The following is an 11,739-nucleotide window of genomic DNA, read 5'->3' as shown; positions in this document are numbered from 1 at the left end:
AAAGAGGAGAAAGAGTGATTGTTGGTAATACAATCCCCAGGAATACTTAGTTAAACTGACAATGATTTTTATTCTGGTAAATCCCTTACCTCGGAACCCTGGAGTCTCTTGCCTAAAAGCCTCAGGGTTTTTCTTTGTGTTGGTGTGGGTGAGCATGTAGAGACCTAATTCCCTGCAGAAGCTGAACCCTCAGGGCAGCTCTGCCAGGTCAGAGCAACGTGATTTCCCCTCCAAGGCCCTTTCTGAGTCAGACATGTGCTGCAGGGCTTTAGTCACTCTAAGAGTTGACACAAGCAAAAGGTACCTCTGTTTGTTCCCCAAAGAATAGATCAAGTGGTGAATCAGCCAGAGACACCATCAGCTCCCTAATTAAGTCTTTGTTAGCTCTCTGTAAGCTTGAGCCACTCTGGTGGAACCTGGTGCTTCATTTCTAGGAAGAATTTCTTTCCTAGGCCTGCAGAGAAAGGTTTTATTTGTCAGAAGAGGAAATTGCACACATGAGGAACTGTTTGTTGGAGATCCAATTGATTTGGGGTTATTTTAGCAGCTGTATGTTTTGTTCACAGAGAAATGGGAAATATTTGGGTAGAGAGTGAAAGAGAGAAATTTAGATGAGGTATTAGGCAGAAGTTTTTGTGGTGAGGATGGTGAGACACTGGCCCATGTTGCCCAGGGAGGCTGTGGCTGCCCCAACCCTGGCAGTGTTTCATTCCAGGTTGGATGAGCCTTGAGCAACCTGCTCTGGTGGGAGGTGTCCCTGCCCAGGGCAGGGATTGGGGCTGGATCATCTCTAAGCTCCATTCCAACCTTGAAAATTCTCTCATTCTATTACTCTATGAAATGCCTGTGTAGTTCTGGTGGCAGAGAAAATGTGCCTCACCTTGTTGCTAAAGGTCAACTATCCTCCCCAGCTTGTCCAGGCTGGTTGTCCAAGCCCAGGAGCTGGGATTCTCCTCCCAGAGGAGCACAAGGAGACTCTGCAGTGGACATCCCTGAGGTGTGCAGAGCAGTGCATGACACATCCATGCATTGCTTGTAGGATTTGCCTCAGTCCCATGCCAATGGGGAGTGAAAAATGAGGAGGCCTCTTGGGGATTAAGATGAAGCTTGTGTTATTTATTATACTAGTTAGACATATAAACCATCTGCCTCTCTCCAGGTTCTATTGTCCTATTTGTCTCAATGACACTTTCTGCTGTGCTCTACACTCATCTGACTTCTATTCCCAGCTTAACAAATGGCCCTGGGTGAAAGGCAGCACAGAAAATGACTAGGCTGTGTCTCAAGCATGCACTAAAGCAGTTGAGAGTGTGATGCAGAGAAGAAGAAACTCAGTGAAGACAAACCAGGGAGTCTCCATCGCCATATTCATAAGATAGGGCAAGATATCCCTCCTGGCAGGGAGTGCTAGTAGCAGGGAGGACAGGGAGAATTCAGGCTGAAAATGTTTGGGCTGCTCAGCCTGGAGAGGAAAAGGTTGTGTGGAGACCTCAGAGCAACCTGCAGGAGCTGAAGGGGCTCCAGGGAAGCTGCAGAGGGACTCTTGGGTAGGAGCTGCAGGGACAGGACAAGGAGTCATGGGGATAAATTGAAAGAGGATAAGTTAGATTAGATGTCAGGAAGAAGTTTTCCCTGTGAGGGTGGTGAGACACTGGCCCAGGTTGCCCAGGGAGGCTGTGGCTGCCCCAGCCCAGTTTTCCATCCCACTTTCTGGGCCTGATCCACAGATATTGCTTTGTCTTCAGCAGAGTACCAAAATTCTCCCTCCTTCCCACTTGGTATCTCATGTTCTTCTTTCCTTCCTTCTCCCCACAGGGAACCCTCCAGAAATTCGTAGATGACCTCTTTGAGACCATCTTTAGCACTGCTCACCGTGGCAGTGCCCTGCCCCTGGCCATCAAATACATGTTTGATTTCCTGGATGAACAGGCTGACAAACACAACATCCACGACCCCCACGTGCGGCACACCTGGAAGAGCAACTGGTGAGTGAGACACCCCAGTAGAGTCCAGCACCATGTACTGGACTGGGAGGAGAGTAGAGGGACATTGGTTTGGGATCTGGCTGCTGGGGGAGCTGAGGACCTTGGTGTGGGGCTCAGAGCACCAATCTTGCCAAGCTGATGAGGTCAGAAGCTCCCAGAACCTAAAGCATGCGCTTAAGGATGGAGCACTTGGTTAAACTGGTCCCAGATTGCCTTGTATTATATGGGACTAGCAGCATTTTGGAGGGGTTTCCTGGGGAAAATTTAAAGTGTTTAACTGCTGCCCATAGGAACATCTAGGGAGGAATGGGAGAAGACTCAGCACCACTGGCTTCACCTAGACAGGGTGTTTGCATTCCCACTCTAGTCAGAGTGGGGCTAGAGATCCATTTGTTTGCATGCTCAGAGACATCTTGTGCCAGCTGAGATATTGTAAGGAATCCCAGACACCCACAGGAGACTTGGACCCTCCTGGGTGACAGTTGGAGGCCAGGAGAGCATCTCAAATGGTACTGAGCATTTAAAGGGGGTGGAGCTGGACGTGAGTCTGCTCTGGAGTCAGTGCCAAAGTGTGACATCAGTGCCAAAGTGTGACATCAGCCTCCTCCTGTAGTTTGCCAGGGGAGGGGAACAGAAACAAGTGTAAGGGGACAACACAGACTAGGCAGTATTGGTAGAGAAAAACCTTCTCTGTGCTGAGTCTCCCTGTTGGAAAGAGCTCCCTGGGGAATGGCTCCCTCCCCTTCTCCTGTGCAAATAGAGGGACTATAAAAGGAACAGCAGAGGAGAGCCATGGGGCTCCCAGCTCATGCATTTTCTCCTTTTAGCAGCCCTGCTGATGGCAGATCGTCACAGCACAGTGACAGAAAAAAACAAGAACCCCCCCCTGCACCAAAGAGGCTTTCAACTAATGAAACATTAGCATATTATTAACATTATCTGCGGCACTAATCTAGGGCTGATTGCAGACACTCAGCCTAAATGAGCAGGAGGTTTATTTAAGGGGGTTGGGGGAGGAGAAGCAGAGAGTGTGTGTGGATGTAGGAAAAGGGGCAGGATGAAGAAATCTGTTCCATCAGATGAAATGAACTCAAAGTCACATCAGGGGTTCATTATTCCCAGGTAGGGACATTGTCCCCCAGCCCCTCCCTGCCCCAGGCACCCAGAGGTGCTCTCTGCCTCTCCTCACTGTGGCTCTCAGCCAAACACCTGCACAAGGACTTCTGTGTGCTTCACTCAGCCACCTCATCCTCCAGCTGGTGGTTCTCCAGCAGCAGCAAAAAATGTTTCCCCTCACAACTCCATCAGGTCTCACTGAAATTCCTTACTTATTCCTGGCTGAGGGTGCTGAGACACTGGCACAGGTTGTCCAGAGCAGCTGTGGCTGCTCCATCCCTGGGAGTGTTCCAGGCCAGGTTGGATGGGGCTTGGAGCAGCCTGGACTAGTAGGAGGTTGTCTGTGCCCATGTAGGGGTTGGAACTAGATGATCTTGAAGGTTCTTTCCAACTCAAACCATTCTGTGATTCTATGATTTCCACCATCTCCCACTTCTGAACTTGGCTGATTGGATTTACCTGTGTGGGGCTTTCCTTACATTTGGTCTGTGATTTTGTGGCTCAGGAGAACACACAGTGGGGTAGGAAAATGTGGTGTCATCCCTCTGTCAGGACATGCTAAACTGCTTTTTGTTACCCAAAACATATCAGATTTGGAGATGAATTTTTTGCAGTGGTGTGAACACATGAGGGTAATGAGCAAATGGAAGGAACTGAGGAGTTTAGGCTGAATATCAGGAGACTGTTGAGCTGAAAAATATTCTCCTCTTGGGAAGGTGCAGAGAGTGAAGGTAGAGTGAACCCTGTACCTGACAGAGAGACAAGAGCTTGGCTCTGTGATCACTGCCACATCTCAGCTCCTAGGCCACCATCACTTGGATGCAGTTGCCCTGACAGAAAGGCTTGAGGCAAAGGCTGGAGGTAGATACCTCAGGGCATCTCATCCCCCCTTTGAGAAAAACTGGGGGGAGAAAAAGGGCTTTGGGTTGCAATTGGAATAACATTTCCTTGGTTAGGGCAGATATATTTTCATTTCAAAGGCTGCAAGACTTGTTTCCCAGATCCTTTTTCTTCCTTGATGCAAGAGAGTTTTCCCTGTCACGTAATGATTGCTTCATGCCCAGTGTGCTGGGATCATGTGCAGGCTTGGGCTGGAGCAGTGGAGTGTGACAGCACATGGTGTTAACAGCACACAGAGCATTCCCTGAGCATTCCCAGTCTCAGCCAGGGAGCTCTGCCTGCCTCTCTTCCCATGGGATTGGTAGGAGGGCTAAAAGCCAAGTCCCTCAATGATAAATGTTTAGAATCACAGGATGGTTTGGGTTGGAAGAATCTTAAAGTTCATCTCATTCCACCCGTGCCCTGGGCAGGGACACCTCCCACCAGCCCAGGCTGCTCCAACCCCATCCAACCTGGCCTGGAACACTCCCAGGGATGGAGCAGCCACAGCTGCTCTGGGCAACCTGTTCTAGTACCTTATAACCCTTATCATAAGTTCTGTGGAGGCAATGCCAATCCTCATCTGATGCAGCAGCCAACAGGGGCAACTTTACACTGCAACCTAACCTAGAGAAGTTCGAAGTCTTTGTTGTCACCTCAGTTACACTCTATTAATTTATGTGCCACTTCGGTAAGATTGTATTGACTTTAAGACTGACAACATCTGTCTTGTGAGGATAACAGGGACTAAAGCCACTCCTGAGGTGACCCCACTGCTCATGTAGGGAAGGAGTTTGTTGTATATCAAAGCTTATCCTGAAGTCCTCATCTCCACACCATGATCTGACATTTCCATTCATCATTTAACTTTTACCACATTTACTACAACTTCCTCCCAAGGAGCAGTGGAGGGACAGGCACTGAGCTCTGCCCTCTGGGACCAGTGACAGGACCCAAATGAATGGCACAAACTTGTGTCAGGGGAGGGTTATGTCAGATATTAGAAAAAGGTTCTTCCCCCAGAGGTGTTTGGGCACTGAACAGCTCCCAGGGCAGTGGGCACAGCCCCAAGGCTGACAGAGCTCAGGGAGTGTTTGGCCAATGCTCTCAGGCACAGGGTGGAGTGTTGGGGTGTCTGTGCAGGGACAGGAGTTGGACTGATCATCCTTGTGGGTCCCTTCCAGCTCAGATATTCTATGACTGGATTGTCACACAATCTCACATAATTTAGATTAGATATCAGGAAGAAGTTTTTGCTGTGAGGGTGGTGAGACACTGGCCCAGGTTGCCCAGGGAGGCTGTGGCTGCCCCAACCCTGGCAGTGTTTCATTCCAGATTGGATGAGCCCTGAGCAACCTGCTCTGGTGGGAGGTGTCCCTGCCCAGTGGATGATCTCTAAGCTCCATTCCAACCCTTAACGCTCTGTGGAGCAGTTATAGAACTATAGCCATGGAACAAGAAATGCTGTGAGCTGTGCACTGACTGGGTCACTCTCCCCTCTCTTTCAGCCTCCCCTTACGGTTCTGGGTGAACATGATCAAGAACCCACAGTTTGTCTTCGACATCCACAAAAACAGCATCACAGACGCCTGTCTGTCCGTGGTGGCACAGACCTTCATGGACTCCTGTTCCACCTCTGAGCACAGGCTGGGCAAGGACTCCCCCTCCAACAAGCTTCTCTATGCCAAGGACATCCCCAGCTACAAGAACTGGGTGGAAAGGTGAGTTTTAGCTCCAGAGAATGACATCAGCAGTGAAGCAATGAGGCCTTGTCTCGTGGATGGAGGTAGGAGGAGTAGTATTGCTGCCTCTGAGCTTTTTCCCTTTGGGTTTTGCTTAGGAGAAAGCTCCATGCTAGTCTTTTATTCTCATGTGTCTTAGAGCAGAGATGGAGGTTTAATTAGAGGTGTGAAGTAGAGGTGTTTGTCAGCATGTTTCTCTTGAGGAGAAACTGTTGAGAAGTGGTGGAGGGAGGAAGGAAGGGGAGGGGATGTGTTTGAGCCTGGTGTAGCACACAGGCTTCCAAGGCTTTCCACACAGACCAGAGGTGGTTTGCTGTTCTCAGCAGTTCGTGGCAGTCCCCACTCTGCCTAGATCCCAAGGGTCATCCAGTTGTCTCCCAGTAGCTCTCCTTGGGGGCTCTTCTGTGCTTTGAGTGACGTGCCCAAAAATTGACAGGCTGGTGACTGCAGCTCTGCAATTATTTTCTGAAGGGTCAGAGATCTTTCCAAGTGTTTTATCCACACCTACAACACCCATGGCTGCACTGTTCAGCCTACTGTACTGAAGGTCAGTGTCAGGCAAAGGGAATACAACCCAAACTTCCTGCAGTATGTTGGGCCTTCAGTTTCCAGGGTTTCCCCCAGGAGAAGCAAACAGCAGCTCCTGCACTCCATGCAGAGGGATCTGCTGGGAGAAGCCTTGCAGAAGCTGCTCTGGGCTTTGTTTTGCAATATGCTCCACTCGCCTGGTGTTATTGACAGGTTTGGGAGCTGCACAGATGGAGAATGATTGCTGCTCTGTAAACACAAAGGCAAGTTGATCTTACAGATCATTCCTGCCTGCAGTTTGCAGCACTGGTTGCTCTGGAAGACTTCACAGGCTCTGCCTAAAATTGACACCATGTCATGCAGGTCGTACAAGACCTGTGCTGCTACAGGCACAGCACCCAGTGCTGTAAATCCTTGTGTTCCCTTTGGTCAGGATGGTTTCCTCTCCTTTGGTGGCTGATCAAAGAGCTCTGGAGGTGACATTTTTTTACACCAATTCTCTCACTGGTCTGGGATTTGTCTGGACAATTATTTTTAGATGTGGTTGAACACTTGAGCAAATGTTGTTTCTAGGCAACCTGTAAGACTCTTTCAAGCTACCTTGCTTAATTATGACCTACTTCTGCTCCCCTGTCCAAGTTTCTTACTATGTATTGAGGCTGATTGCTGGATTGACCTGGATAATAGGAAGGAATTGTCTGAAATTCAGGTAGAAATCAAGTTTGTAGCAACAGTGACCCAAAGATGTCACACTACAGTAATGATTTAACAGCCTTGTGTGGGGGTGTTTGCTTTGTGTGGACAAATGATTTGTTGTACACATGACCTGCTTGATTTTTATCCTTGGAGATGTTATATTTGAGTGACAGACTGAGGTTCATAAGTGGAAAATGGGATATTTCCCCATGCAAGACTTCTTTTTCTCTCTGGCTAAACAAAAAGCTGCAGTTTCCATTTTGTTGCTCTAGTCCTGATTTTACTTTACAACTTTGGGGAGCTAAATCCTGGTGCCCAGTGATCTTCAGCAATAGGTGCTGCATTGCCTTGGAAGTTTTCCCAAACAACTGGGTTTGCAAACGAGGTACATCACACCTCCTGCTGCTAGCAACCAGCACTGGATCTCTGTCCCCAGCATGTGTTGGGTTGTTATCTGCACTGATGTCTGACAACTTGAACTGAAGCCCAAGGGGAAGCTGCAGGTTTTGGAATATGGTTAGAGCTTCTTCCCTGCTTATATTTCTGTGTCAGTTCCACTGACTCAAGGCAGTGGCACCTGGATGCTGTGGGAGATGAAAGGCAAAAAAACCACATCAGGGATGAATAAAATATCATTTCAGTTCTACCCTGAGCTAATGAATTCCTTTTCTCCATTCTGCAACTGTACTTTGAGGGACTCCTTCCAAATCCAAAGGCTTCCAGTACTGGCTGGAGCTCTTTCTGCAGTCAGCATCAGCTGGGGATGGCATCCTTCAAGACCACTAGGCTTCTTCAAAGAGCAGATCACGAGATTAAAAGGGTTTGCAGTCAGGGAGTTTATGAAGTGGTTGAGGAAATCAGTAGAACCTGAAGTCAGATGAACTTCTTTGATGATGAAGAAGCTCTAAGAGGGTAATTAGGCAGTGGGAGATTCTAACCCAACTTGAAGGCACTTTGGAGTAAAGAACAGACTCTTGGCTTTTAAGAGTGGTGTGGAAATGGAGCTGAGTGGGTGACTCCAAGCCATCCCTTTGCAACTGCTGGAGAGCTCTAGGGCTCCCAAAACTCAGGGCAGGGAATGACCTTGGAATAAGAAGCAGGAGTGGATGAAAGTACTTTCCTCCAATCCTTCGAACATTCCTTTTCCACCTCCATAGACTGTGAAAGTGTGTTGGGAAGGGAATGGTTCCAGATTCTGCCCTGAACAGGAGCCTAAATCCACACAGGAACCAACTGGGAGTTTCATTCCAACAGATTCCAATAGCAAGAGCATCAGGAATCTTCAGGGGGTGTGTTTGTTTGGTTGGCTCATGGTTTAGGGTAGGATTTTCTCAGATTTTCAGTTGTTTGTGGTGATTCAAGTGGTACATTCAGAATTAGGATTTCTGACAGTTCCTAACTGGAAGATTTTAAACTTGACCAATTTTTTGGCAATTCCACATTTACTTAATGACAAACTCTCTAGGAAATGGAGCTCTTCCATGACATTTGGAGAGGCAGATGGTTTTAGTGCCCATTTCTATAATGATTCGAGATAATGGATTTCCTAACAACAACAACAACTGATTATGCCTCACTTAAGATGCCTCATCTCCTCGAGATGTTGCTGCTCCTTGCAGGGGGCTGGGCTGGATGACCTTTAAAGGTCCCTTCCAACCCAAACCATTCCATGATAGTCCTTTTGGACTCTGCCTGCTGAGACAATCCTGCTGAGAAATCCTCACTCCTGGGGAAAAACAAGTTCACTAGGCAAATTGTGCATGTTATATATATATGTTGAAGCTAGTCCAGAGGAGGCCACAGAGCTGAGCAGAGACTGGAGCACCTTCCCTACGAGGACAGGCTGAGAGAGTTGGGGCTGCTCAGCCTGGAGAAGAGAAGGTTGTGTGGAGAGCTCAGAGCAACCTGCCAGGAGCTGAAGGGGCTCCAAGGAAGCTGCAGAGGGATCTGTGTTAGGAGCTGCAGTGACAGGACAAAGGACAATGGGGAGAAATTGAAAGGGGGAAATTTAGGCTAGATACTAGGAAAAAAGTCTGTGAGGGTGGTGAGACACTGTCCCAGGTTGCCCAGGGAGGCTGTGGCTGCCCCAGCCCTGGCAGTGTTTCATTCCAGGTTGGCTGAGCCTTGAGCAACCTGCTCTGGTGGGAGGTGTCCCTGCCCAGGGCAGGAGTTAGGACTAGATGATCTCTAATGTCCATTCCAGCCCCTAAAATTCTGTGATTGTACACCCAGAGCTGCGAACACATGGCTAAAAAGTCAGAGAGCAGCCACAGATTGGTTCTCCTGCTGCAGGAGATGAGGCCTGGTGAGGCAGGAGAATTAACCCAGGAAATGGGGACAGGCTATTTGGCTTTTGTGGAAGGCCTGAAGAGTCAAGCTGCAGTTCTAAAACAAAGTGGAGGCTTTTCAATTATCATTATATGAGACTCTTGGGGAAAAAAAAAAGAATGGAACGGTGGAGCAGAATCTCATCTGACTTCACTTAGTCAAACTCCATAGGCTTTGCTGAATTTACATTAGAGCAGCTTCAGATCTGCATCTTTTCAAGTTTACTTCAAATGTCCCCTTTGAGCCTGGAAATCTGGAGAACTTGGGAGCATTTGATGCAATTCCCAAGCAATACAAAGGGGAGCCTGTTCTAATTGGGGCTGGCTCATTAGCATTCCACACCACACCGAAGAGATGACAAAGGGCTGTGGTTGACCTTTCATTTCTCTCCATGCTGCCAAGCTTATGATAACACTTGTTTGAACTTCATTAACACCATTTAATTGCCTGCATCACAATCAATATGATGTTTCCCCACCAAAGCCTGGCAGGATGTGGGAGACTGGGAAGGGGCAGAGCACAAAAAGCAGAAGCCAAAGAGCTTTCCCATTTCACACTGCTGCCCAAAATACCTGCAGTGCTGCAAGGAGAGGAACTAGGGCTTTTTTTCTTTTTTTTTTTTTTTGCCTCTTCCCTGCAGGGATTCTGTCTCCTTTTGGCTGCTTATTGTGCATTAAAAATAGCCACTCAAAGGAAAAGTGAAAGTCAATGGAGGCATTGCAAGTGGTCTGAGCAACTTAAGAGTCATCCAATGAAGAGCATTCCAAATAGGGGTTGGGCTAAAAGAAGTGTAAAATGATCTGAGGTTGAAGATTCAGAGTTATAACATCTGTGTTGGGTTAAGCTGGGGGCAAACACTGCCTGGCCTAGCTGGTCCCAGGTCCTGGCTCCACGACCTCAGCTACTTCTCTTCCCTTACACATAGCTCTAGGATGAGGGGGAACTGCTTTGAGCTAAAAAGGAGAGATTTAGGTGAGATGGTAGGAAGAAATTCTTTACTTGGAGGGTAGGAAGGCACTGAAATGGGTTGCCCAGAGCAGCTGTGGCTGCTCCATCCCTGGGAGTGTTCCAGGCCAGGTTGGATGGGGCTTGGAGCAGCCTGAGCTGGTGGAAGCTTTCCCTGCCCAGGGCAGGGGATGGAACTAGAGGCTCTTTGGATGTTGTGGTCTTAAGTTTGTAAGAAACTGCTTTGGGAGTGTGTTTGGGCTACACAAAACAGATAATCTGGACCCATTCCTCATCTAACCTACACAACGTGTCAGCTGGTGCTTTCAGGACTCTCTAGTCACTAGAAGGTCTCTGTGCTGTGCTTGTGGTGTCTGTTGGACACTGCTGGTACCTTTAGGAAAACCTCTCTCTGGAACAGGCTCTGTCTGGACTAACAGAGTCTTGTCACTGAGTGTAGCTGAATCAGAGAATCATGTAATGGTTTGGGCTGGAAGGGACCTTAAAGATCATCTAGTTCCAACCCTCCTGCCATGGGCAGGGATGTGTTTTCTCCCAAACCACAGCTTTGAGCCTGGATACAGGACTCAAAAGAAGAAAAAAATAAGTTACAAGTGGCTGCTTATTCCAAATTTTGGAGTTTCATAGAATCATTTAGATTGGAAAAGGCCTCTAAGATCATTGAGTCCAACCATTAACCCAACACTGCCAAGGCCACCCCTAAACCAGAGTATCCCAGAATGGTTTGGGTTTGAAGGGACCTTAAAAATCATCTAGATCCAACCCTCTGCCATGGGCAGGGACACCTCCCACTGGATTAGGTTGTTCAACAACCCATCCAGGGGTGGAGCACCTACAATTTCCCTGGGCAATCTATGCCTCAGCAGCAGCTCAGGTGTTTCCTAGGACCTAAGACTGTCAGCAGAAGAACTGACAGCACATCCTTGCATTGCTTCCCTTCACCTCACAGCAGAGCTGGCTGCTAGGTTGTCCCCAAGCTTTCCATCAGCCCTTCCCTGCTGCAGCAGTCCCCAGTATCCCTCTCCTGCCTCTCCTCCTTCCTCCAGTGGTCTGGATTGCACAGCCTAACGATGTGATGGCTGGAATTGCCTGTCTGCAGCACATGGATTCCTTACAGGCTTTTCATATGCTAAACCGGTTATTAATGAGTGCAGCCCCAACCCAGAGACAAACAACAGCCATGACAAAAAGAGCTTTTGGAAGGCAATTAGCTCCATGGTAAGCTGCCTCAATCATGGGCTGTGCTGGAGAATTTCAGACTGGAGAGGAAGCTCTGGCAACTTGTTTTTTCTCTCTCTTTTGATGAGTTAATGACTTGCTGAGTGGCAGCAGGCACAGTCACCCTTGGGAAGCAGCTCCACTAAGGAGCCTTTCCAGGTTGGTGCTGTTGTAAAGAGCATTTACCCCTGGATAAACATAGCATGAACATACAAGATGTATTGCCAGGTCACTGTGATGTGTTCCCAGGTCACTGTTGAATTGCTTTGCTTGGGAAAACA

The 11,739-nt window shown here is 48.3% G+C and overlaps 1 protein-coding gene across 1 annotated transcript in view; it reads left to right on the top strand.

Annotated features, from left to right (window-relative positions):
• Positions 1-11,739, top strand: part of LOC103801983 (plexin-A4) — a gene marked incomplete at its 5' end in the record, with an annotated part of 41,838 nt that overhangs the window by 24,841 nt on the left and 5,258 nt on the right. The window contains 2 exons of the mRNA XM_009074420.1: positions 1,816-1,985; positions 5,489-5,701. Of these exons, the coding sequence (XP_009072668.1) occupies positions 1,816-1,985; positions 5,489-5,701 (383 nt within the window). The remainder of the gene's footprint in view (positions 1-1,815; positions 1,986-5,488; positions 5,702-11,739) is intronic.

Source organism: Acanthisitta chloris, unplaced genomic scaffold (assembly GCF_000695815.1).
Source record: "Acanthisitta chloris isolate BGI_N310 unplaced genomic scaffold, ASM69581v1 scaffold11615, whole genome shotgun sequence".
Lineage (NCBI taxonomy): Eukaryota > Metazoa > Chordata > Aves > Passeriformes > Acanthisittidae > Acanthisitta > Acanthisitta chloris.
This window is presented reverse-complemented; position numbering and strand designations above follow the sequence as displayed.